The sequence below is a fragment of the Podarcis vaucheri genome (genome assembly GCF_965113315.1).
Source record: "Podarcis vaucheri genome assembly, chromosome: 15".
NCBI lineage: Eukaryota > Metazoa > Chordata > Lepidosauria > Squamata > Lacertidae > Podarcis > Podarcis vaucheri.
This window is the reverse complement of record NC_138753.1, coordinates 8957397-8981405: the sequence shown is the minus strand read 5'-3', so window position 1 is coordinate 8981405 and position 24009 is coordinate 8957397. Positions and strand designations below refer to the sequence as shown.

Genomic DNA, 24009 nt, shown 5'->3' with positions numbered 1-24009 from the left:
TACATGAGTAGAATGTGTCCTTTTATTTAAAATGCATCTCTGGGTTATTTGTGGGGCATAGGAGTTCATTCTTTCTTTCTTTTTCAAAATATAGTCCGGCCCCCCACAAGGTCTGAGGGTCAGTGGACCGGCCCCCTGCTGAAAACTTTTGCTGACCCCTGCTCTAAGCAATCATGAACCCAAGAAAGCTCAGTGGACAGGGAAGAGGAGTCCAACAACATTGGAGGGGGCATAAAAAATGGGCTGTTTGACAGTGAAACAGGTCACCTTGGAAAGTAGTGAGACCTCGTTACAGGATTTTAAGCAAAGCCCAAGTAGCCACCAAAAAAGATGCTGCAGTAGCAGATTTGAGGTTGTACAAGATGACCCTTGAGGACATTTCTTTTTTACTTTCAAAACAAGAATAGATGACAGGCGGACAATATTTTTTAAAAAAACAACACACACATACACAACCACACAACTTCAGGTGTTTCATCCAGAGCAAAGTTTTATTCACTTAAAAGAACTCTAAAATATCCAGAATTTCATTAGCATAGAATGTACTTCTTTTCTTTTCTTTTCTTTTCTTTCTTTCTCTTTTTAAACAGTTGCACAGACTAAACTCAGAGCTCTCTGTTAATACTAACCATTTCTTTTAAAATTAAATTAATAGCCATTCTGGAAGACCAAACTCAAGTTGATAGAAAATATATTTATATATTTATATATATATTTATAATATATTTACTGTACAAAGTTTACAATACATTTGAAAAGGGGGAGAAAAAAACCCCCAAACACACATCCATTTTCACCAATATTACAGACTTCATTTTACATACACCGTCAAAGTTGCGGTTGAGGAGGGCGGGACCCTTAATGTGCAGCTGCGGTTCACCAAAAAGAAAAAGAAAAAAAAGATACGGCCTCACAGTGCTAATTCACTTGCTTACAATCACCACAAAAAGGAAAACCCACAAATAATTAGGAACGAACTGGGGCAGAGATCCCTTCCTCCCACCCCCGTCCAATGCTCCTGCTGCAATGCTGTACAATGCAATTCCTTCTGTTTCCTCTTAAAAGTCTCATCAAATTCAACTGGGCTTACTCTAGGGTAAGTGGGTAAAATACAGCCACAGCTGAAAGGACTCCATTCATTCCCTGCCACCACCCTGCCTTCCGCCTGGGTTTAGTGGAGTGACTCTGGATTTACAGCAATGTAAACAGTGTTGGTTCATGCCTTTCACTTGCCCTGCTTCGCTCCCCAAGGATTTGAGCCTGGCTCCAACATATCCTTGAACACTGACAATGCATGCTTGTCTGAATGGAGGACAGAAAGGGGTGTGTCAGCATGCTGAAATTAGCCTACTGTGCAATCATTGGCTCGCCCACGTTTGCCTCTGGCCCTGCCCACTGCTGGCATGCGGCCCTCAGAAAGTTGTAAAGGAGGAAATGTGGCCCTCAGTCTGGAAACGATCACACGTTTTAAAGCTTAAATAGCTGTAGGGTTAGGCCAGATTTATGGAGAATAGAGCTATGAATGACTATAAAGATAAGTCTCTCTTTCTCTCTCGAGGGATGGCTGATCTTTGGGCAATCAGATGTTGCTGAACTCCAGACTGAAATCATCTCTATTGGCCAAGTTGGCTGGAGCAAATAGGAGCTGAGGTCCAGCGACACCTGCAAGGCCACAGGCTAGTTACCCCTAGTTAGGCAAATACATTCCCAGATGCTGGGAATAAAGAGAGATATTCCCATCATGCCCTGCTCTTGGGCACTCAGGGAGTTGTTTGATGCATGTTGAATTGCTACCTCTTCCTTTGCAGTTTTATTAATTTCAGGTGTGCCAAACTGAGAATGATCCTAACTGAGAATGCAATGCTGGGAGGGGGTTTACAGTTCCCCAGAGCAACAGGAATTAAAATAATTTAGTAAGAATCCTTAGGGTAAGACTTCCTGTTGGTGGAAAGTGTTTGAACCCCAGGCAAGTTGAAACCAACTCTTCTTTCCTGCAAGCATGAGCGGATCTCTCTTCATTAGAAAAGGCAACCAAAGGGGTGCACTGTATTATAATCCAAGGACCTGGTGCACTGAGGGGTACACAGCATTAACTATACAGAGGAAAGGACTGATAAAGAAGCCAAAATTGGGCCTGTCAGTTACACTGCGGATATTACGTGGCTTACACGAAACAACTTGCACTTTCCACCAGAACTGCAGCTTTCAGTGTTTGACCTGTGTCTGGGACACATCCGTCTCTTGTGGTGGTTGAATGCTCATTCACACCACAGATACAAAAATCCCTGCTCATAAAAAAAACTGAACATGGCAAGGTTAGAACTCTTTCCCCCTGAAATGCTAACTTCCTATGTGCAGAGAATGTGTACAGAGCAACATTAAAGGACATGAGGGATGGAAACTGTAGCTGTGTGAGGGGAAAATGGGACCCTAAACCAACTACAGTTCCCAGGATTCTTTGGGGGAAGCCACAACTGCGTAAATGTATTGGGCAGGTGTGGCCTTTTCACTGCATCGCAGTAACCAGAAACACCTCTTCTCTCTCCGCCCCCCCTCAAAAAAAGGTACTTCTCTAAAGCAGTGTTTCCCAAACGTTTTTGGGCAACGGCACACCTGTTTACCGGAAAAAAATCTCGCGGCACACCACCATTAAAGCCCCGCCCCGTGACGTCAGCGCGCAGCGTCACGCCGGGAGGGACGCACAAAAGTGAACGTTTTTTCCCTTCCCCTTGCCGGGGTGGGAGGAGGCAGCAGAGCGAGGGACTGAGGGACGGCGGCAGCTGAGGCGGCGGGGGCTGTTGTGGTGGTGGCGGCGATAGCGGGCGGAGGAGGAGCCGTCGCCGGGAGTTGCTGCTGCTGCTGTTGCTGCTGCTGCCCGGACATGCCGGCCTCCTCCTCCTCCGCTGTCTCGCGCTCCTCCCTTTTGCGCGCGCTGCCCCGCCGCTCGGCACCACCACCGCGGAGCCGCCCCCGGCTCGCCGCGGATCCTCGCCGCCGCCGCCTCTCGCCGCCCGACTCGCCCGCCTCCCTCCCACGGCACACCAGCCGGTGTCTCACGGCACACTAGTGTGCCGCGGAACACCAGTTGGGAAACACTGCTCTAAAGTACTTTCAGTGTCAAGGTAGCACATTTAAGCTCTCTTCCAATAAGATGTTCTGCCTTCAGTCTGTCTTCTTTAAAAAGACAAAAACTGTTCTATCCCACAGAAATAGGCTTCCGTCTCCAACACTTGGGAGTGCGGTCAACGGTTCAGGATGAACCCCAAACAAGTTATCACCACACAGAAAAAGCCTCAAAAGAGCCCCCCCCCCTTCTTCACAGTCTTCTAAGAAAATGGCAGGACTGGTGGACCACCAAGACAAACAACTGTGTTGCGAGATTTCTTTACCCTGCCACAAAGGACCTATTGGACAGTGCTTGTGCCACCAACCCTGAAGGCTAACCCACTACCATACCTTGGCCTACATATTTTGGAAATTGCTCTTAATAATAATAAAAAAGGCTGAGCACTTATTGGAGCCATTAGTGGGGATTCTTCTTGGGTAGACCCTGCTTTTTTGGAAGAGGGCAACAGCAGCATTAATAAATTACCACTTTTAAAAACTTTTGAGATTTCCCTCAGCAGACAGACATAACTCGGTCCCGCTCCCCGCACAGTCTCCAGCAACCCTCCTTATCATTCCTCATCTGGGATCCTTTGGGAGGAGTGGAATGAGAAAGTGTGTCTCCTTTACACCAGGTGTACACAGGCCCTCCAGGTTTTGCTGGACTACAATTCCCATCACTCCTGTCCGTTGGGCTTACTGGGGCTGATGGGAGCTGTAGTTCAGAAACATCTGGAGTGCTAAGGGCTCCCCACATCCAGCTTACACAAAGCATCAGAGCATCACTGGAACAAGTGCCCTCTCTCCGCCCCCCACAAAAAATCTGACCATAACCCCCTTGTACACACCAGAAACCCAAAAACACATGGAGTTCCACAGAATGACCAGCTCTGCCTCAAAGGGTTAGAAATAGTGGTTATTGGGGGAGACACAAGCAGCTGTGCAGAAAGTGACAGCTCCCTAAAGAAAAAAGTCCTATTCAGTTCCCTTCTAGTGTCTCCAGCTCTTTAGATACCACCTACATACCTCAAAAAAAACACAACCCCAAACCTTCCCCAAAAACCATGAGGTAGGAAGCTTGCTGTAAAAAATGATCACCTACTACCCTCTATGCAAGGGGAGCAGAGGGGGGACACACGACTCTTGTCCAGCAGGCCAGATTCAAAACCACCGACCCCTTCATGGGGCAGTTTCAATAGGTCCACCCACCTGCCAATCACCCGATGCCATTATATTTCTGGAGAATCCACGCCTACTGGAAAGCAAACAGGTTTTGACGCTGCATTTAAACAGCGTTGAATGCAACAAACATTTCACACTTGAAGATCCCCCAGAAATATATAGCATCTATCCCACGTTGCTTCAGCAGCCTCTAAGCTTATTTTTTTAAAACAAAAACAATGGGATTGTCTACACAAATTTAAACCACTTCCAAACTCTGCCTCTGCTATCATTCTCAAATTAGGCTAGGAAAGTGTATTTCTCAAAAGGGAATATGGGATTTCCTTCCGCACACCTTCACAAAAGCAACTGTTCCTAGCAACTGTTCTCTGGGTGCAAGCTGAGGCGGCTGAACCAGTTCCGAACCAGTTCACACTTTGCATGTATACATGCCCCAAGGGTGTGTGTGCAAACTTCATTTTGAACGGATCGAACATTTCCACAGGGCGAAACAGAAAACCTTTGCTGCTTCACAGATGAAACCAAGATTCATAGTCAGGTTGTTTTTAACAGTGCCAGTTGAACATTTAGGGAGAGGGGAAATGGGTTGTTGTTTTTTAAGATTAAAAAACCTTTTATCACATTTATTATTAACCATGAAAAATATAATTCACACAAGGGGAAGACAACAACAGTCCATCAGAATGTAAACATTTTTAAAGTAAAGAAGATGCTGACTCGAGATGTCAGAAGCAAAAGTAACAAGTCAAAATGAAATCTCGTTGGGGGCCGGGGGGGGGGACCGCGTCTCCCCATGGCCCTTCAATTATTTGGGAAACTTTGCAGAGGACTCCGATGATCCACTTCCAGGTGTGTGAGTGACACAGATATATACTTTTTTTTTCCGGAGGGTGGAAATGAAGAGAGAACCATGAACACACAACAAGCTATATCTTTTGATTACTGGATTCCAAATCTCCCAGGGCAAATCGCTCGAACCGGATGGCAACTTTGCTACTGTTAATGCTGAAGAGGAAGGTGGAGGGTAAAGGGAGGGTGGGAAAAAAGGGAAATTAAGCAGTTTCACTTTGAGACCTTGTACAAAAACAACAAGTGCTGATGATGAGCTAATTGGTTCCATGTACTAACACAAGAGAGCAAAACACTGAAGTGGTCTGGGAGGAAAACAGAAGAAACTGTACAACTCAAGGAAGCTTCTTTCTTACAGAAAAGAGAGTTCTCTCCATTCTTGAGGTTGCAAAGCACAGCACTTGCTCTCCTCTCTATTTAAATCTCCCTTTGTGTAGAGATTTTCAAAAGGGATACATGACAAATCTGAAGAATCATGAATTGTGCAGGCTGTTTATATTAGCCAGATTTAATATGTTTCCCTCAATGATAGTGAGAGGAAGATATTTAGCTCTCCCAGAATCAGAGCGTCTCTGCAAATGTAGTAAACAGGAACCTGATACTTTGGAGCATATTTTCTTTTCTTGTGATTTTGGCATTTATGCCAGAAGACAATTATTAGAGGCCTAACAACTCAATAGGCTGATTTCTTTACCACCAATGGTTCAGGACCTGCTTTCGGACAGGAATGATCAAATTACTTTAATAGTGGCTGAATTTTTGAGTGCTGTCCATGTAGAAAGACTGGGTCATTATAAAGAGAATTAGTGGTTCTTAATTGATCAAGAATTCAGTAGTGTATTATTTATGCAAATTGATTTGCTCTGGAGTTAAAGATCTGACCGGGACAAACCTTGTTATGTTGAGCTCATATTTTGCACAATTTTTATTTGGTGTCTTGTTTGATAATGTGTGGTTTGCTATGCCTAATAAAGGATAACTATTTAAGGAAGCTTCTTAGGGAGAAGATTTTTTTGGGAGGCACCTCACCTATGACATTCTGCTGATATGGAAATATATCTCATTGGAGAGGGGCACGACCTATTTTACAGGCATACACGCAGCGTCACTTGCAAAGTGTTTCTCTTGCTGCGCCATGTTGATCAGGAAAAGTCTGCATGCACCATGTTTCTGACCCAGTCTGTGTGCATATTTTGTAACATATATAACATATTTTGTTATATAACATATATATAACATATTTTGTAATATATATAAAGTAACATATTTTGGGGCTGGCTCAAGACACATTGCTGTCAAATTTGGCTTCCCTAAATTGCTCCACCTCCACACTAGTTTACTTGGACACAAACCTGAAGGAAGCTCTCCTGCCCTCCAGATGTTGCTGCACACTTGTCTCCCATCACTGCAGCTAGCTCAGGATAAGGGGGGGGGGGGTGTAGTTCAGCAACATCTTAGGGTCTGCTAGTTCCCTACCCAGGTCCAATGAAAATCTGTAAAGCACTGAAGATTGGACAAGATCCCCCACCCTACTTGTCCCTTTCGGACCACCCTTCTTGAGGAGAAAAGCAGAAAGTTCACTGGCTCTGCTACTACAAAGCTGGGGCCATACTCTCCTGCCTAGAAAAGGACTAGCAGGGGAATTTCCTCTGCCAAATCATGGAATTGTAGAGTTGGAAGGGACCCAAGAGTCATCTAGTCCAGTGTTTCCCAACCTTGGGTCTCCAGCTGTTTTTGGACTACAACTCCCATCATCCCTAGCTAGCAAGACCAGTGGTCAGGGATGATGGGAATTGTAGTTCAAAAAACAGCTGGAGGCCCAAGGTTGGGAAACACTGATCTAGTCCAACAACGCAGGAATCTCAGCGAAAGCATCCATGACAGATGGCTATGCAACCTCTGCTTGAAAACCTCCAAGGAAGGAGCGTCCACAGCCTCCTGAGGCAGGAAGTCAACTGAACCAGACTCACCTCCAAATCCAAGGAGAGTTCAGCCATGGTCTCCTGAGAAGGAGAACTCACTCAAAAGGGGTTTGGGCAGGGGTGCTGGAGAGCAAGGATGCGTAGATTTCAAAAGGAAGCTGAGATTCAGTTTGCCTATTGTTTCCCAAAGTGCAAATTAGGTAGCTCTGCTTGCAAGTGGAAATGGAATCAAATTTTTAGTGGATCACTGGCTTTCTTGCCCTTGAGCTCATCTCTGGGGAGGAAAAATGTCATGGGTGAGATGCCCCTCTGAATTTTGCTCTTAAGTCAGATTTCCCACTGCTACACCTTGAAGGGACAAGCGAGAAGCAGAAACACAAGCAAAAGCATGCCCCACAATGCTGGCCCCTGTTAAACGCTGCCTCAAACACACAAATGGGATTAGGGTTATTTTTTTAATGAACTAGGAGCTACTGTACTGACATTAATTTAGTCAGTTAAGTTGGTCATAGTTAAAAACTGCCCGGAGAAGATTAACCAGGCAGCGGGTTGTTGTTTTTATTTAAGTCCTTATTTATTTTTCATTATTTTTTAATACAAATAACTTGTTAAAAACTGCCTTCTCTCAGAAAAGCCAGAAAGGCGAGAGGCAGATCGAAATGATAAATAAACAGGAAGAAAAACAGTTACAGGCTTCAAGACGGCTAGCTTTGCTCCTGCGTGAATTTACACAGATTTAACCGATTAAACAATTAACGGATTGAAAACGCTCTTGTTTCTAACCCATCTCTAGTGGGGAAGGAGAGGGAAATATGCACATCAAGAATTATCCCAACTAAAGCTGTAACTTAACAGACTTGAGAGCAGTTTGCAAATCTGCTGCTGCTGGCTAGCCCCAAAAATGCACAGATGGATTTATTAATTTCCTTAAAGCCCCTCTCACCCCACCAAACAGGAGAAGCACGCAACACTGCTTGGTTGGTTTGGGTGTTTGCTTACAAACTTGCTTGAGATGCAGGTTGGTAAAAGTTCAGAGAAATAACCGCTGGGGGCAAGTCTATAGAGGAAGGAGAAGAATCCCGGGACAGGAAGAGGCGAGGTGACAAGTGCTGCAGCCGCTGAAAACACTTCGGAAGAAGGGTTAATCTGGACCAGGTGTTAGTAGAACGCCACAGTTCTTGCAGACAGGAATGGTTATTTCGAGTTACAGCAGCCCACACCAAGAGACGAGGCGGGAAAAAGGAATTTGTAGAAGCAGCAGGGGCATCCAAGGGTTAAAAACCGGCAGCATGTGTGGTTTTGTGTGTGTGCTTGCGTGCACACATTTAGAGCAGCTGTCCAGGTTGCTGAGTGGGTTAGGAGACAAGGAAGCATGCAAGGCAGAACCCAACTATTGCAGCAGTAGCTACATCCTATAAGGAAGGAGGTGAAAGGGAAAGGGAGAAAGACAAGAGAAGGAGCGTTAGTTCACCGTTAAAAACTCAGCCATACAGCAGAGCTTAGCTTTGAAGGGCTCTGCGGTACAGGATCTGCTTCGCACCCGGGTAGGGCTGGGAATGTCCCCTGCGTGAGACCCTTGAGAGCTGCCAGCCAGTGCAGAAAATGCTGAGCAAGATGGACTCAGGCTCTGACTCAGTATAAGCCGGCTTCCTGTGATCCCAGCACACAGCAGAATGATGCTTGTATCTTTAAGCAGAGATTGGAGCAGCGCGTTTACTGTCGGGAGCCTTAATTCTTTCCCCCCATTTCTCTGTAGATAGCCTGGTTGGGGGCAGGGGAGGTGTAGCTGTTTGAAAGCAAGACCTTTGTGCCTAGGTGTGTGCTGAATTACCACACACGTATATGCCCCTCTGAACCCACAAGTGAACTCAGGAGGGGCAGCTGGTAACCTAACAAAGAGTCTATCTCGCAGAGGGAGCGAGAAGTTAGGACCCATTCTTCTTAGCAGTGGGCAGGACTCTGGCCGTGTACACACCATAGATTTAAAGCAAGTGACTTCCCCCAAAGAATCCTGGGACCTGTCATTTGCCCCTCAGAGAACTATGATTCCCAGCAGCCTTAACAAACTACACTTCCCAGAATTATTTGTGGGAAGTTGTGCACTTTACATTTATGTCACATGCGCAGCCATGCCAAGGGAGATCAGTTCAAACACAGTAAACCATGGCTTGCAGAGGGAGCCAAAATGGCACCCTCTAAAAAAGTTGGACTACATTTCCCATCAGCCCCAGCCAGCAGGGGCAAAGGCCAGATGCGATGGGAATTGGAGTTCAACAATTTTTGGAGGCCGCCTTGTTAGCTCTCCCTGCAAACCACGGTTTACCATGTACAAGCTGTACCATGTACAACTTTGTGACGCACCGGTGGGCACACTAAAGACACATGGGCCTGCAGTGTTAGTGTGTTAAATGCAGATATGCATGAACCTACAGAAGCTTTCACCCCGTTGCAAATATTGGGTCCCCAACCAGCATAATCAACTGCGATTTCCAGAAGCAGCTTAGAGGCAAGTGGACACAGGGCAATACGTACTCGGCTGATTTCCAGAAATGTCCCGGATGAGAGAGCCTCCGGTTGAGTTTTGGCAGTTTTTCAAGCATTTCCATCAAGAGAGTGAAGCTGGGACGCTCACCAACGTCGAAAGACCAACACGCAGAGAGAATTTCCTAAAAAGACAGCATTATATTTTTAACAGGCAGCTGTGTTACTGACTTCAGCTTGAAAGGGCATTTGGCAAAGCGAGGCATGTTTTTGAAAAGCAGCTTTCGAGGGTTGTTATAACAAGGAAGGTGCAAGGAGTTTTAAGCTTCAATCCTGGCTCCAGAGTTACAGAAGCAATTGAGTTTCCTTCAACGAGCTACGATTTCCCAGAGTAGTTTAACAATCCAGCCACCTTCCCAGGGAATTCTGGGAACTGTGACTGGAATGGGAGTCTCCTAGCAACTCTCAGCACACTTAACTACAGCTCCCAGGATCCTTTGGGGTTGCTTTCATGGATTATTGTGATAAGGGAGTACTTTTTAGCTACCATCTCGGCTTCTGGAGCAACGAGATTGCGGGTGCCTAGGCTGTTCCCAGCTACTTGAGGCTTGGTCCTGCACAGGGATGCAGTCAGAAGACAGGTGTGTAGCAGGTGTGGGAAACCTATAGCCCTCCAGTTGTTTGGGAAGGACCATAGCTTAGTGATAGAGCACCCAGGTTCAATCCTGCCTGAAACTCTGGAGAGCCAATGAATTATAGCCATGGTAGACAATATCAACTCAGATGGGCCAATAGTCTGACTCGGTATAAGGCAGTTTCCTGTGTTGTTGAACTACAACTCCCATCATCCCACACCACCGGACCAAGACATTTTGGGGACTGAAGCAAAGGACAAGATGGTGCTTCTCCCACAATGGAGGCTGGATAGCATCCTCCAGCACATGGCGGGCTAGCTAAGGAGGCATGAGACAGGCCTGTCCTCTGAACACAGCACCGCTATCCCCCTTTCCAGCATCTGAGATCCTGTCACTCTGCCTAACGCTTGGGCCGGCCCCGGGCGGTTGATGTACTAAGCACAGCTGCCAATGGAAGAATCCCCTGTCCACTTACTCCAACTTCTTTCCCCAAGCTGCTTGTGGAGAGGACTTGCTTCATGCCTTCGCCACTCCCAATCTGCCAGATCAACGCCTCAGCTGGCTGGCTCTTAAAGGGCCACTCTCTGGCTTGGAGCTCATACCAAACGGTCCTGAGAGGCAAAGAGAGGTTTTGAAAAGTTAAAACAGGAAACCCATCAATGTACATCTCTGCCCTTCCTCCAAGCATTATGTCCCCAAGATCTTACGGTATTCTCACTTAAACTGAAAAGTTACTAAGAACTGAAAATTGAGAGCCAAAAGTCTATCACTGTCAGGGCCCAATGAAAGACACGTCACCAAGAACATCCTGCCCTGCGGAACTCCCTGCCAGTTGAAGTTCAGCGGGAACCATCCCTCCCTTCTTTCGGGTGTGTCTTTGGAAAACTGGAGTGTTTAGGCAGGCCTTTGCAATACGACATTTCTCCTTTTTAACCAATCGGCGTTTACTGATGTTCTCACACTTACCCAAAAGCATAGACGTCAGCTGCCTTGGAAAACGGGAGCTTATCCTCATCCTTCCCTGGAGCCATCTCGCGCACGATCTCTGGAGCCAGGTAGCACAGCCAGTCGTGGGGCAGTTTCAGCTCGTTCTCGCGCCTGGTGTCAGAAAGGGGAGCGTTACTGGACTTGGTGGTGTACCCAGCAAAGTTCTACTCAGAGCATTTCATTTCATTCATTAAACTTATTAGTCACTTGTCACCCAAAGGTTTCCAAGTTCCTTATAACAAAATGAAAAAAGGTATGCAATACACAATACTATAGGGAAAAGGGGTGTGCATCATATAATACATGAATATTTCATATAGCATCCATGCAGCGGGGGGACGGGGGGGGGGACAGGGACATGCCAGTAGCGAACAACATTTACAATACTCAAAACAATAAGCAAAGCAATACTATAACCCCCCAATTAGCAAATAAGCAAAACCTCAACCTCCCTCTAGTCCAAAAATCACCCCCATCAAACCAGCATTCCCACCCCCTATTTAACCTTTCCACCCCACCCAGAAATCTGGGGTCAAGGCCAATGTTACAAATCAGTAGTGGGTGGGTCATCCAGAGATGACCCTGGCATCTCTCCTCTCCCTTCAGGGGGACGCAGCAGCAAAGCAAAGCAGGAAGATGGCAACAAAAGCTTTACCTTCTTTGGCTTTACCTGGCTACTGCTCCTGTCTTGCCGCTGGTGTGGTGCAGACCCATTAAAACGAGCGAACCCATGTCGGTTCGCTTTGGCAGGTCTACCCTGAGCGGGCCTAGCATTGGACCCAAGCCAGTACTCCACAAGGCCAACACAACTTGGGAACTCAAAGGAGGGGATAACTCAGTGGAACAAGATAAATAAATAGGATGAAATGTGGGGGTGGGTGGGGCTTTTATATGCGCCATAACTCAGTGGTAGAAGCTCCAACGTTCAATTCCTGGTTCACATAGAAGCGAATGGAGAAAGAGGCAGCAAAAAAAAACTTACCTTCCCTCCTGAACCACACCAGAAATCCCGAACAGACCAAAGTCTGTGATCACAACTTTTCCGTTTTCATAGAAAACGTTCTTCGACTTGAGATCTTTATGCACAATCCCTTTTGCGTGGAGATACCCCATGCCCTGGAAAACATCAGTGTGTTAGCCTTTTTGCAGGCAGATCTGCATTCCTTGGCGTGCTACCTGGTCAAGCCCCTGCTGTGTCCACTCCTAGACCCCTCCTGCTTTATATAACATTTCCTTCTCTTTCTGCTCATCTTGCATGCACCTGTCACCCATATTGTAGAAGGGGACAGCGTGGGCTCCTATGGTATGGTGGAATAGCACAGCCTTGAATTGAATCTCCCCAAGTTACTAGCCCACAGCAAATATCACTAGCTTTGTTGCCCTATGCAGTTTATATCAGCCATTTGTGGACAAAAGAAAGCCAGTTACAGTCATACCTCGGGTTACAGCCACTTCAGGTTGCGTTTTTTTGGGTTGCGGACTGCTGAAACCCGGAAGTACCGGAAAGGGTTACTTCCGGGTTTCGGCAGCCGCGCATGCGCAGAAGCACTGAATCGCAACCCGTGTGTGCGCAGATGTGGGTTGCGAACGCTGCGGGTTGCAAACATGCATCCTGCACAGACCACGTTCGCAACCTGAGTCACCACTGTATTTAAAGATGTCCTTGCCTGAGCCCCTGAAAGAGAAACCTAACCTCTAAGTACCACTGCCAAAATCAGTATTGACAGTCAATGTTTTAGATCCCGGATGGGCAACCGGTGGCCTTCAGGTGTTGCTCCCATGATCCACTACCATTGACCATGCTGGCTGGGGTGGATGGGAGAACATCTGGAGACACACAGATGTTCTCCATCCCTGTTCAAATGTTTACAAGAGAAACAGAAGAGGCGGGGCAGAAAGGCAGAGCAGTGGCTCCACCCACCATCGGCTCCAGCCCCCAATTCATCTTTTCCACATCCCTACCTCAGGTAGCCTTACATATTACCTTAATAATCTCATGCAAATGCTTCTTACCTTAATGATCTCCTGGGCGATCTGCCTGGTCTTGTTAATATCCAAAGATATCTTGGGATCCCTTACAAACGAATGAAGCGTTCTTCCTTTGCAGAAGCTAAGGCAGATGTGGGCAGACAATTGAGTTAAGAAGAAAAATCAGAACTGTCTTGTGATGAGTAAATGATATAAGGAATGGTTATGCCCACTTCATACTATCCCATCACAAACAGGCACATACCCAGGCTGAAAAAAGCTACAGATCCATAGGTAGGCGGGTAAGAAGAGTCCAAGGGTATAAATGATGGAGCATGATAACTGTCAGAACTAAATGTGGTTGTCTTCAAACCAGTGATTGCAACCGAGGTTAGGGGCTGGTTTGCAACCTTGGTCAAAAGCATAACTGAGGATCTCCAGATATTGTTTTTCGAACAAACAATGCACTGATTCGTATTTTAAAATTGTTATTCCACCTAATAGCAAGCTCACAGAGCAGCTCATAATAAAAAGAGGCGACCAAATATCAAAACTACACCAAATTATATCTTTTTTAAAACAACAACAACACACATTCAAACAAGTAACTCAAAGGAGCATGCAATATAATCAACAGAGCACCAGTACACAACACCAGCACAAACTGAAAACTTGTTTTTTTAAAAAAATGTAAAAGATGTTCCCATGAAAATTCTGTAAGATTCTCATCAGAGATAAAGCAATGCTCCCCTCAGAAATGCAATAGCAGTTCTGAAATTCCTCTATGCAATTTCATTAGGCTCATCACACGCATCCTCGGGTTTTAGAGGATTATTCACCTCTTCTTCCAATTCATTAAATTTGTGGATTGTTCGGTTAATGGTGGCTTACAAAGTTATTGCTTATTGCTCAATATTATTCTTTTAGGATAAACTTTAGATGGGACACTTTGGAAAGTAAAAAGATGAGGCCGGCAGCCACACCTTCGATATGCAGTTTGGAACTGTTGAACTAACAAAACCCTAGCAGATCTAACTTCTTTCTAAGTGCCAAAATAATAATAATAATAATAACTTTAAAAATCAAGATGCTTACCTAGTAATGATTGCTAGGTGAGGGGGGTTCATGCAGGCCCCCATGAAAAGCACCACATTCTCATGTCTGGTTTGTCTGTAGTTCATCACCTCCTTCTTGAACAGTTTCAGGTGGTCCTGATTGTTCCCATCGATTTCCAGCAACCGGATGGCCACCTCCCCGTGCCATTTCCCCCGGTAGACCTTGCCCCACCGCCCTTGGCCAATGGGGTCGCCCAGCTTGATCTGCTCAAAGGGGATGTCCCATTCCTGCAGGTAGACGCTGGTCTGGCTGACATTCCGGGACATCACCCCTCGCCGCCAGCGGTCTCGCCGCTTCGGCAGGTCGTCAACCTCATCTTCATCATCCTCGGCTTCCGATTTGTTCTGTTCTTGGTCTTCCACATGCTTGGGAAAGAAATGGGTGATGGGAATATCAGATGCCGAGTCCTGGCCTGCCACATCCTCCCTCCCCAGGCCTTGTGGTGGCAACCATTTGGATCGCCCCACTTCAGCATGGCTAAATCTCCAATACCCTTGGACACACGCACACCCCCTAACACCTTGCATTAAGAACATAAGAAGACCCCTGCAGGATGAGGCCAATGGCTCATCTGGTCTAGCATCCTGTTCTCACAGTGGCCAGATGTCTGCAAGGCCTGCAAGCCAGACCTGATCAACTCTTCCCTCCTGTGGTTTCCAGAAACTAGAATTCAGAAGCATGCAACCTCTGGCAGTGGAAGAAGAGTATAACCATGTTGGTTAGCGGCCACGAATAGTCTTATCCTACGAAAAATTGTGTGATCCTCTTTTAATGTATTCACATTAATGACTAAAGGTAAAGGGACCCCTGACTATTAGGTCCAGTCGTGGCCGACTCTGGGGTTGCGGCGCTCATCTCGCTTTATTGACCGAGGGAGCTGGCGTACAGCTTCCGGGTCATGTGGCCAGCAGGACTAAGCCGCTTCTGGCGAACCAGAGCAGTGCACGGAAACGCCGTTTACCTTCCTGCCGGAGCGGTTCCTATTTATCTACTTGCACTTTGACGTGCTTTCGAACTGCTAGGTTGGCAGGAACATTGATGACTACCGCTGCCTTTTGTGGAAGCAAATTCAATAGTTTAATAGTGGAAGATAAGTCCCTTCTTTTGTTTGTCCCAAATGTTTATCTTGAATTCAGTTCTAGCATTGTGGGAGAGGGTGGGGAAGAACTTTCCTCTGTTCGCTCTCTCCTTGCCTTGAATCATTATATATATATATTTTCATCAGACCTTTTATTGGCATCACATACAAACATCCAAAGCAAATCAATACAGAATTACCACTTCCCCAGTGGCACAAAACTTTTGCTAAAAGAAAGGAGGCAGAGCAGTCTATCGTCATATCTCTAGGTCTCCAGGGAGATCAGACGTCTGCAGTGTATTTCGATGACAAAAAACCAAATAGAGATATTTAGCCACTAACTTGGTGAGCGCCTGATCATTCCCCAGTAATAGAAAACGTATGACCTCATTTTATATGCTATCATGTCACCTCTTACTCGCTTTGTCTCTTAACTAAAAAGTCCCAGTTTCTACCACCTTTCCTCATCAGTGAGTTTCTCCACCCCCTTATATAATTAAATGATTTCATAAGTTGTGAACCTTTGTTTCTCATTTTGACCCTTTTACATGATTTTGTATGTATTGTGGTATTTTATGCATTGTGACTTGCAGTTATTTTTATTTCTCACAGTTTACTAATTACTTATTGCAATGGTTAAAGGCGAATTTCTGTTTAATTATTTGCTGATGTTTTGGGAGTTAATTTTATTGTGTACTATTATATTCTAATAGATTACTGAATATAACTTTATTTGATCTAAGCCGTTCTATTTTAAAGTTATGTTTTGTTTTTGGATTCATTATGTGTTCTTTGTTGTTTATGTTGTTGCTGTAAAAAACGCCTTGTGTACAGTAATATAGAGAGGCGGTATACAAATTAAAAATGAAATGATAATTTTGAACCTTTTCTGAACCTTTTCCATCTCCACAATATCCTTTTTCATGTGAGGCAAGCAGAACTGTAAACAGTATTTCAAATGTGGTTGCACCACAGATTTGTATAGAGGCACTGGGATGGACCAGGCACTCGCCTAAGTCTCTGACTCCTTGTTCCTGATTCCACTGCCTTGCTGAGTTGCACCTTGCCTGAACACTCTGGGCTAATCAACCTTGCACTGTGGCCTGACCTAGCCTCTGGGTCATGTTTTGGGCCAAGACTGACTGTGCGTGACCTTGGCTTGTAGAGACAAGACCGCACCTTGAACCCGACCTTCTTGTATAAGTGTTTCGGGGAAAGGCCTTTACCTCCCGAGACTGAGGCTCCAGAGGGGCACCCCCACAACAGAAACATTCCAGTGTAGCCAACAGAATAGGCTGCTCTGTGTGCGCTCGGTTGCAGGGTCCACAAAGGTTGGCGACCCCAGCTATACGAATTAATAATTTCACTCCTCAAAAAAACCCTCAACAAATGGAAACTTACCTCCACGTCACGTTCTTCAACCCCGTCCGTCTCTAGGTGCTCATCAGCACTATTTGACAGAGAAAAAGGGAAACGAGAGAGTTGAGTTGACAATGCAAGATGGCACAAACGATTGAGAGTTATGATGGCCCAATGACTGAGGTTCAGGTAGAGATGGGAGATTATGTCACTGTTGATTCTTTCGTTTTTCCTGCTTTAGGTTCAGTTCACCACATCGGTTTGTGATTTATTTTTTTGTAAGTCTTCCCAAAAAATTGCCAGCATTTTAGTGTAAATTTATCCTGCTGTACATATTTATATACATGCAATTTTGACTAATAGTCACATGATTATGTCAGCATGCCTGATGGTGGTGGGACCCTGACACTGGCATTAAATGGTTTAAAAAACAACCCAGTGAGGGCTGACCATGCTTAGTAACCACGGAATATTGAACGTCGACCGGAAAAGAAAAATGGAAAACTGGGCAGGGGAACGGAATGGAGTATCTATGAGAAGGGCACTTCTAGTTGGCTGGAACAGGAGCACCCCTGTTGGGCAGTGAGAATACAACATAATGTTTATTAGTTGATTCCTCCTGTCCAAATAGAATTGTTAGAAGGAGAAAGAGAGAAACAAAGACTAACCGACTTACTTAGTGCTTTCAGTAGTTTCCAAAGGTTGTGTTACTTGGGGGGTGTTGGGAATTTCTACAGAAAAGAGCAATATATGAAAAAAGAAATTGATGTTTGTAGTTCAAGGTTGTCGTCATTTTGCTTTTAACAGCTGCAGCAACATTCACCTAGCCACATAGAACTAAAGACCCAATATACACAATTCAGAAGAATCACAGTCTGTAGCAATCCTAGACTGTACGACTTCAGACTGATGGGGAATCAAATCTACTACATAACCTTCTAGAAATCTAGGTTAAAATCTCTCTTCCTGGTGTGCGTGCTTTCTACATGCAGTGCAGGGAAACATTTCAATAAACGATTCCCTCCTCGCCCCTCAACTTCGGACTGAAGTGGTACATTCCCATGAGGCCTGTTACACATTTATGTGACCCTAGTCACCACACAGTGGCAATACTATGCAGTACTGGCAAGCAGATTGCACCATTTTACAGTAACTGAGCTCCTACAAGACTAGACCAGCACTCCAATCTTAGTGAATCATATGAGCAAAACAATTTTGCAGGTAACAGGAAACTTCTACCTTAGCCTAGTATCTTATCCATGGGCAGGCAAACTAAGGCCGGGGGCCAGATTTGGCCCAATCGCCTTCTAAATCCGGCCTGTGGAAGGTCTGGGAATCAGCGTGTTTTTACATGAGTAGAATGTGTGCTTTTATTTAAAATGCATCTCTGGGTTATTTGTGGGGCATAGGAATTCGTTCACCCCCCAATATAGTCTGGCCCCCCACAAGATCTGAGGGACAGTGGACCTGCTGAAAAAGTTTGTTGACCCCTGAAACAGTGCCCCTCCAATTTTGCAAGAAGAAGTCTTTCTCATCACATCCTTAATGTCCCTTTTAATCTGGAAATATCTGGGATCAGACCTGGGACCTCCAGATCCACAAAATCTGTGCCCCACCACAATGCCATCATCTCTCTCTGCTGTGCCTGTCCACTATTACATCTGCTTTGGTGTTTTATACAAAACTCACCACACTGCCAGCACCAAACAAGATACAGTAGTGCTGCTTTCGTTGGCTCTTTGTGGACTACAGCTCCCATCATCCCTGATCACAGGCCACAGCTGCTGGGACTGATGGGAATTAGAGTCCAACAATATCCAGAGAGCCCCATGTTTGCCACCACATCAGTAAACCAAAGTTTTTATTTTACATTGCCTTGAAACAATTCCATTGAAGGAAATCAATAATAATAATAATAATAATAATAATAATAATAATAATAGTTGTTGTTGTTGTTGTTGGTTTGCACCCATTGGCACTTTCTGTGCTGTTTAAACAACATTGGCACTGCAGGGGAAAGGAAATTTTCCAGTTTGTTCATGCAAGCAGGGCAGAACGTTGACACATCATGCAGAAGGAAGTTAAGTCACTTCGCCCTAAGCCCCCCCTCTGTTCTGAGAGTGAGGGGGAAACAGGAGCGTTAGAAGAAATGGCACCAGCCAGTTAGAAGCAGAAGAACTCACCTGGGAAGATAAACTGTTGTCTATGCTGAATGTAGTAGGCAGCTTTTTAAAAAAGGAAGGAGGAAAAGGAGGAGAGGACAGCAAAACAAAATGTAAAAAAAAAATCACAAGAGATTAGCATGTGAGAAAACCATGTCAGCAACTGCCCCCATAAATTCAGTGAATTAATTCAAGTTCATCATTAGTAAATTGTAAAACACAACAGGCAAGGCGGGTGCATTTGAGTGCATGCATTTTGGAAAGATTGCAGCTGGGTTGGAGAATGCATCACCTCCTTTCACATTCAGAGGAATAATGCAAAACTTGATTTAACTGCCATTTATAGGAAACCAGACATCTCCAAATCAAGGTGCATGGCCCCAGAGGTGGATAAACCTACTGGTTTAGCTCCCCTTCCTGGCATTAAAAGTATAAGTGAAACAACTTAACCTAATGGTAAGGGAGGCTCTGCTCCAACCATCCCCTGCTCTACCCCCCCGGTCCCAGAGAACAAAACCACACATTTACCTGGAAAGTTGAACCGGCTGTCCCGCTGGCCCATGGGAGATGGGTTTGGGGGTGGCGTTGCGCTGGGGGGGTTGGAAGACGGGAAGGGGGCTGGGGAAGACGGCGTGGAGGAGGTCGTGGAAGATGGGTTGCTGCTGGAGTCAAGGTGGTTAATTGTAGGCGGGTGGTCCTGGAAACAGACAAGAGAAGGCAGAAATCATGAGCCTTAAGCCTTGATAGCTCTGATTCAGCCAGAATGTTTTCCATCACTTCTAAAAGGTTATAAAGCTCGCAGAAACAGGGGAAGAACCGGGAGGAGCATGTCGCATGCACCTTAATTATCAAATACATGTTCAATATAAAACGCAATATTTATCATAGTGCAAAGCATTACTAGAAGACAAAATAAGAAGTTTTACAAACTAAATTTAATTCAGATCTACACCCAAAGAAGCAGAAGTTTTAAGCAAAGAAATTATAACTGGCTTCCAGTTATGCAAAGTTTGTTTCTACTGTACGCCAGATTTCTAATAAGCAATTAATTGAAACAAACCAAAGAATTCTGAAGTGAAATCTGCTGAGTTCAATGAGATTTAGCCCTAGGTAAATGTGTCTACGATTGCAGCCTCGTTCTGGTTTTTTTATTGTTTGGCTAGTCACGGGGGTGCAATCCTCTTCTGGGGGTCCTCTGCTGGGCTTTGCCCCCCTTTTGTAAGCCCAATACCTTTTTAGTTAGAGCTTTCGGAAGAGTCCCAAACTGTGGCTCTGACGGTCGGTCCACCGGGTTATTGATGTCAGAAGGGACAGACTCTGCCCGCTTTAATCGGGGTACTATTGAGGATGGGTGGAAGAGAAAAGGAGGGAAAAGGAAACAATTTATCTCCATTTCTTTTTATTGCAACAAAAACCAAGGTGACAAATTAGCTTGGGTAGGGCAGAAATGGGGGGGGGAGGGGTACCCAATTAAAAAAAACCTCACACTTACTGGGTAAGAAAGATATTCTACAAGGTGGGGCTTCTTTCGTGCATTTGTTATGACACTTTAATCTGCAAACAAGAAAAAGGTGAATTAGAGATTATATAACATTACATACAGGCATCCCGTTTTAGATGTGACTGATATGTGTGTCATCGTGTACATGTGCACAGTGCAGAACATGGAAACATCCTAAAAGATATCACTAAAACGGGACACGGGTGGTGCCGTGGGTTAAACCACTGAGCCTAGGGCTTGCCAATCAGAAGGTTGTCAGTTCGAATCCCCGCGACGGGGTGAGCTCCCGTTGCTCAGTTCCAGCTCCTGCCAACCTAGCAATTTGAAAGCACTTCGAAGTGTAAGTAGATAAATAGGTACTACTCTGGCGGGAAGGTAAACGGCATTTCCGTATGCTGCTCTGGTTCACCAGAAGTGGCTTAGGCATGCTGGCCACATGACCCAGAAGCTGTACGCCGGCTCCCTCGGTCAATAAAGCGAGATGAGCGCCGCAACCTCAGAGTCGGCCACGACTGGACCTAATGGTCAGGGGTCCCTTTACCTAAAAGGGCAGAACGAGGACAGAGCACTGCAGAGTGGGGGGGGCACAATGGGGTGTTTCAATGGAACGCGATTTCACGCAAGCACGCAATGACCTGGAACGCAACCACTGTGCAAAGGTTGGAAGGGACCACAAGGGTCATCTAGTCCAACCATCACATCCCAGTTCATCTCCTCACTTGACCACGAAGCTCGCAGGGTGACTTTGGGCCAGTCACTCACTCTCTCAGCCTAGCCTACCACCCAGGACTGTTGTGCGGGTAAAATTAGCAGGGGGCGATAAAACGATTAGTGGGTAGAGCCAAGGATGTCACCCTGGGCTCTGGAATTAAAGTGAAAGGAAGGAAGCTGAAATATACTCAGAGTCGCAAAGTGATTTCATGCTCTTTATTCAGCTCATAGTGGTGAGGAGGAATGAATGCAAGTCCCCTCAAAGTATCTGCTTTATATACATTATTTACACAATGGGCTGCACATGATTGGTTAATTCTGGAATTCTACTGTAAGCCAATCAGGTTGTGGATTCACTTATATCTGGAGCATGATTGGGTGGTTCCTGCCAACCAATCATACTGCTGCATTGTTCTTGGACCAATCAGACTGCTGCATTCTGAATCCTATTGTTCTAGGACCAATCAGACTGCTGCAGTTTGGATCCTATTCAACTCAGTACATAACAGAAGCCTACAGTCAAATTCCTTTGAACTGGAATGCCAAATTTCATTTACATAATTGCATTTATCGCCCACCTTTCCTCCAAGGTGCTCAAGCGGGGGGAGGGGGCTGTATGGGGTTCCCTCTCTCTCCGTTTTATCCTCACAACAGCCCTATGAGGCAGGTTAGCCTAAGAGACAGTGACCAGCCCACTACCCTCTTGGGTTATGACGGCTGAATTGCCTCGCAGGTATGCTGGCCCACATACCTGGGCCAGGTGAAGGTCCTCATCGCACACTTACCTGCAGTGTTTGCACTTCACGCCAAACATCATGCTTTTCTGACACACCTGGCAGACCTGAGAAAGCCATGACTTTGCGGAGAACCTGAACGAGAAGAAGCAAGCCAAGACAAAGGAGACACGTTCGTATTTTGCACAATTTGTAAACGGTGTCTGTTTGATAATGTGTGGTTTGCTATGCCTAATAAAGGCTCTTGATTGACAAAGAAGACACAAAGGAGAGGAAGGTTTTTAAAAAATGTATTATCAGGAAAAAATTTCGAAATCTGAAAAAAAAGAAAAAGGGAGCCATATTTGTGAATTTCACGTGGTTATATTCCACCGGGGAACGGTTCATTCCTATCTGCCCTCTTCCCCACCAGTATCACGCCCCAGAAAACATTTTAGAGCCGTGTTTTCAAGCAGAGGTCATAGCACGAGGACAGAGAAGGTCCTGTGCAAAGCAGAAGGTTCCAGAAGACTGCTGTTGAGTCACCAAGTAGCATTACTAGGATTGAAGCACTCGCTGGTCGCCGCTGGTGACAGGGGGTTCCATGCAGGCGAGTGAGCAGGGCTGGGAAAGGAGAGGCAGAAGGGTGCATTCCTAAGATGGTGCCCATACATGGGGGTTTCCAAGGCTGCAGTCTGAAGGCCCCCACCCACCCAACTCTTCTTTCGCAGACAGTGGAATGAGATTTGCATAGGGGAAAGTCATACTGCTGCAGCAACTGCAGTATGTCCCTCCCCCAGCCAGGGCTACCAATGGGCTTGAGCTAAGTCTTCAGAGAATCCAACCTGAGCAGCTTGTCACCCACTGAAAGAATGTGGAGCATTTACCTGTGTGTTACAGACAGACCAATATCTCTTCGTACAGTCTGAGGCGATCCCTGGGGGAGATCTGAGAAGCCAAAATTAAAGGCAGCGTGTTAGGTTTCACCAGAAAGGAAGGTGGACACTGTGAACAACACAAGGCCCATCCATGGAACGGGTCGGGAGGTTCTCCTTTCTATTGACTCCAGATGGCAGCAAATCCCAGCTCCACACAGCAATACTTCCCCGTTGGTCTATTTATCGGGAAGCCAGGAGCTCTCATTTCCCTCAAATCATTTGGAAGGGGACGTTACAAAGGGGCAAGTCATATGGCTGAAGAATGGCACAAGCCACTATTGCGGGGGGGACGGGACTTGTGGCTCTGAGGAAGTTCCCGGACTCCAACTCCCATCAGCCCCAGCCAGCATGGCCAATGCACAGGGGTGGTGGGAACTGTAGTCCAACCAGTGGTATCTGGTGCCCACTGAAAATGAAAAGGTAGAAGGCAGTGCTAGAGATGAACGAATTTGTCAATTTCAGTTTTCTGTTTCTCATTTGTCCAATCTTATATTCGGTTCTCCCTGTTTTTGCAACCATTTACATTTTTTAAAAAATTATTATTACTATTATTATTATTATTATTATTATTATTATTATTACACTCCACCATTTTCCCTAACAGGGATGCAAGGTGGCTTACAGATTAAAACAAAAACAGCTGGAAACATAGTATTGCAGTATTGAGTCCGTGGCTTCTGGCTTGCACTCTTTATAAAGATTTGAGGAGTGAGGTTATTACCCCTCTATTATTGTCCTTGCCAGGTTACTCAACCATTGCTACCATGTCCTTTCTTTTAACAGATAAAGATGATCAGGTGACAGCAAAGAGTGCAAGGTTTTTAGCGGGGGCAATTAGAATAAGATCTAGTATTAGATTATTGATGGAAATCCCCAAAATATATTTTCTATAGTTAAGTTTTTACCTCTATCTTCAGTACATTTTATTTTATTTTATTGCTATGGCTAGTGGTTGATGCAAATAAAGATTCTATCTCTCTATCTAGGAAAAAAACAACCATTTAAAAACATTTAAACATTGCTAGAATTAAAACTATATATACATATTATATAGAGAGAGTTTTATATATAGTCGTACACACACACACACACACACACACACACACACATATATACATAAATCTATTAAATACACACAGATAATTACAATAAAAAGAGCACAGCACCAGCGCTTTCATTAAAACAAAGCATCCTAAGGCACAAAATACATCAGGAGGCTTAGTTTGGTCAGAATAGAGCATATACTTCCAGAGTTAACACTAAATACAGTGGTACCTTGGTTTACAACCATAATCTGTTCCA

The 24009-nt window shown here is 45.3% G+C and overlaps 1 protein-coding gene across 1 annotated transcript in view; it reads right to left on the bottom strand.

Annotated features, from left to right (window-relative positions):
* Window positions 1-472: 472 nt before the first annotated feature.
* The window catches only part of KSR1 (kinase suppressor of ras 1), a 110443-nt gene continuing 86906 nt past the window's right edge, over window positions 473-24009 (bottom strand). Inside the window, 16 exon segments of the mRNA XM_082201330.1 lie at window positions 473-2567; window positions 3097-5292; window positions 9591-9724; window positions 10650-10785; window positions 11141-11272; window positions 12144-12277; window positions 13175-13271; window positions 14225-14610; window positions 16725-16773; window positions 17359-17413; window positions 18866-18907; window positions 19373-19541; window positions 20076-20182; window positions 20337-20398; window positions 21842-21925; window positions 22657-22717. Coding sequence (XP_082057456.1) covers window positions 5214-5292; window positions 9591-9724; window positions 10650-10785; window positions 11141-11272; window positions 12144-12277; window positions 13175-13271; window positions 14225-14610; window positions 16725-16773; window positions 17359-17413; window positions 18866-18907; window positions 19373-19541; window positions 20076-20182; window positions 20337-20398; window positions 21842-21925; window positions 22657-22717 — 1727 coding nt within the window. The 3' untranslated portion in view covers window positions 473-2567; window positions 3097-5213.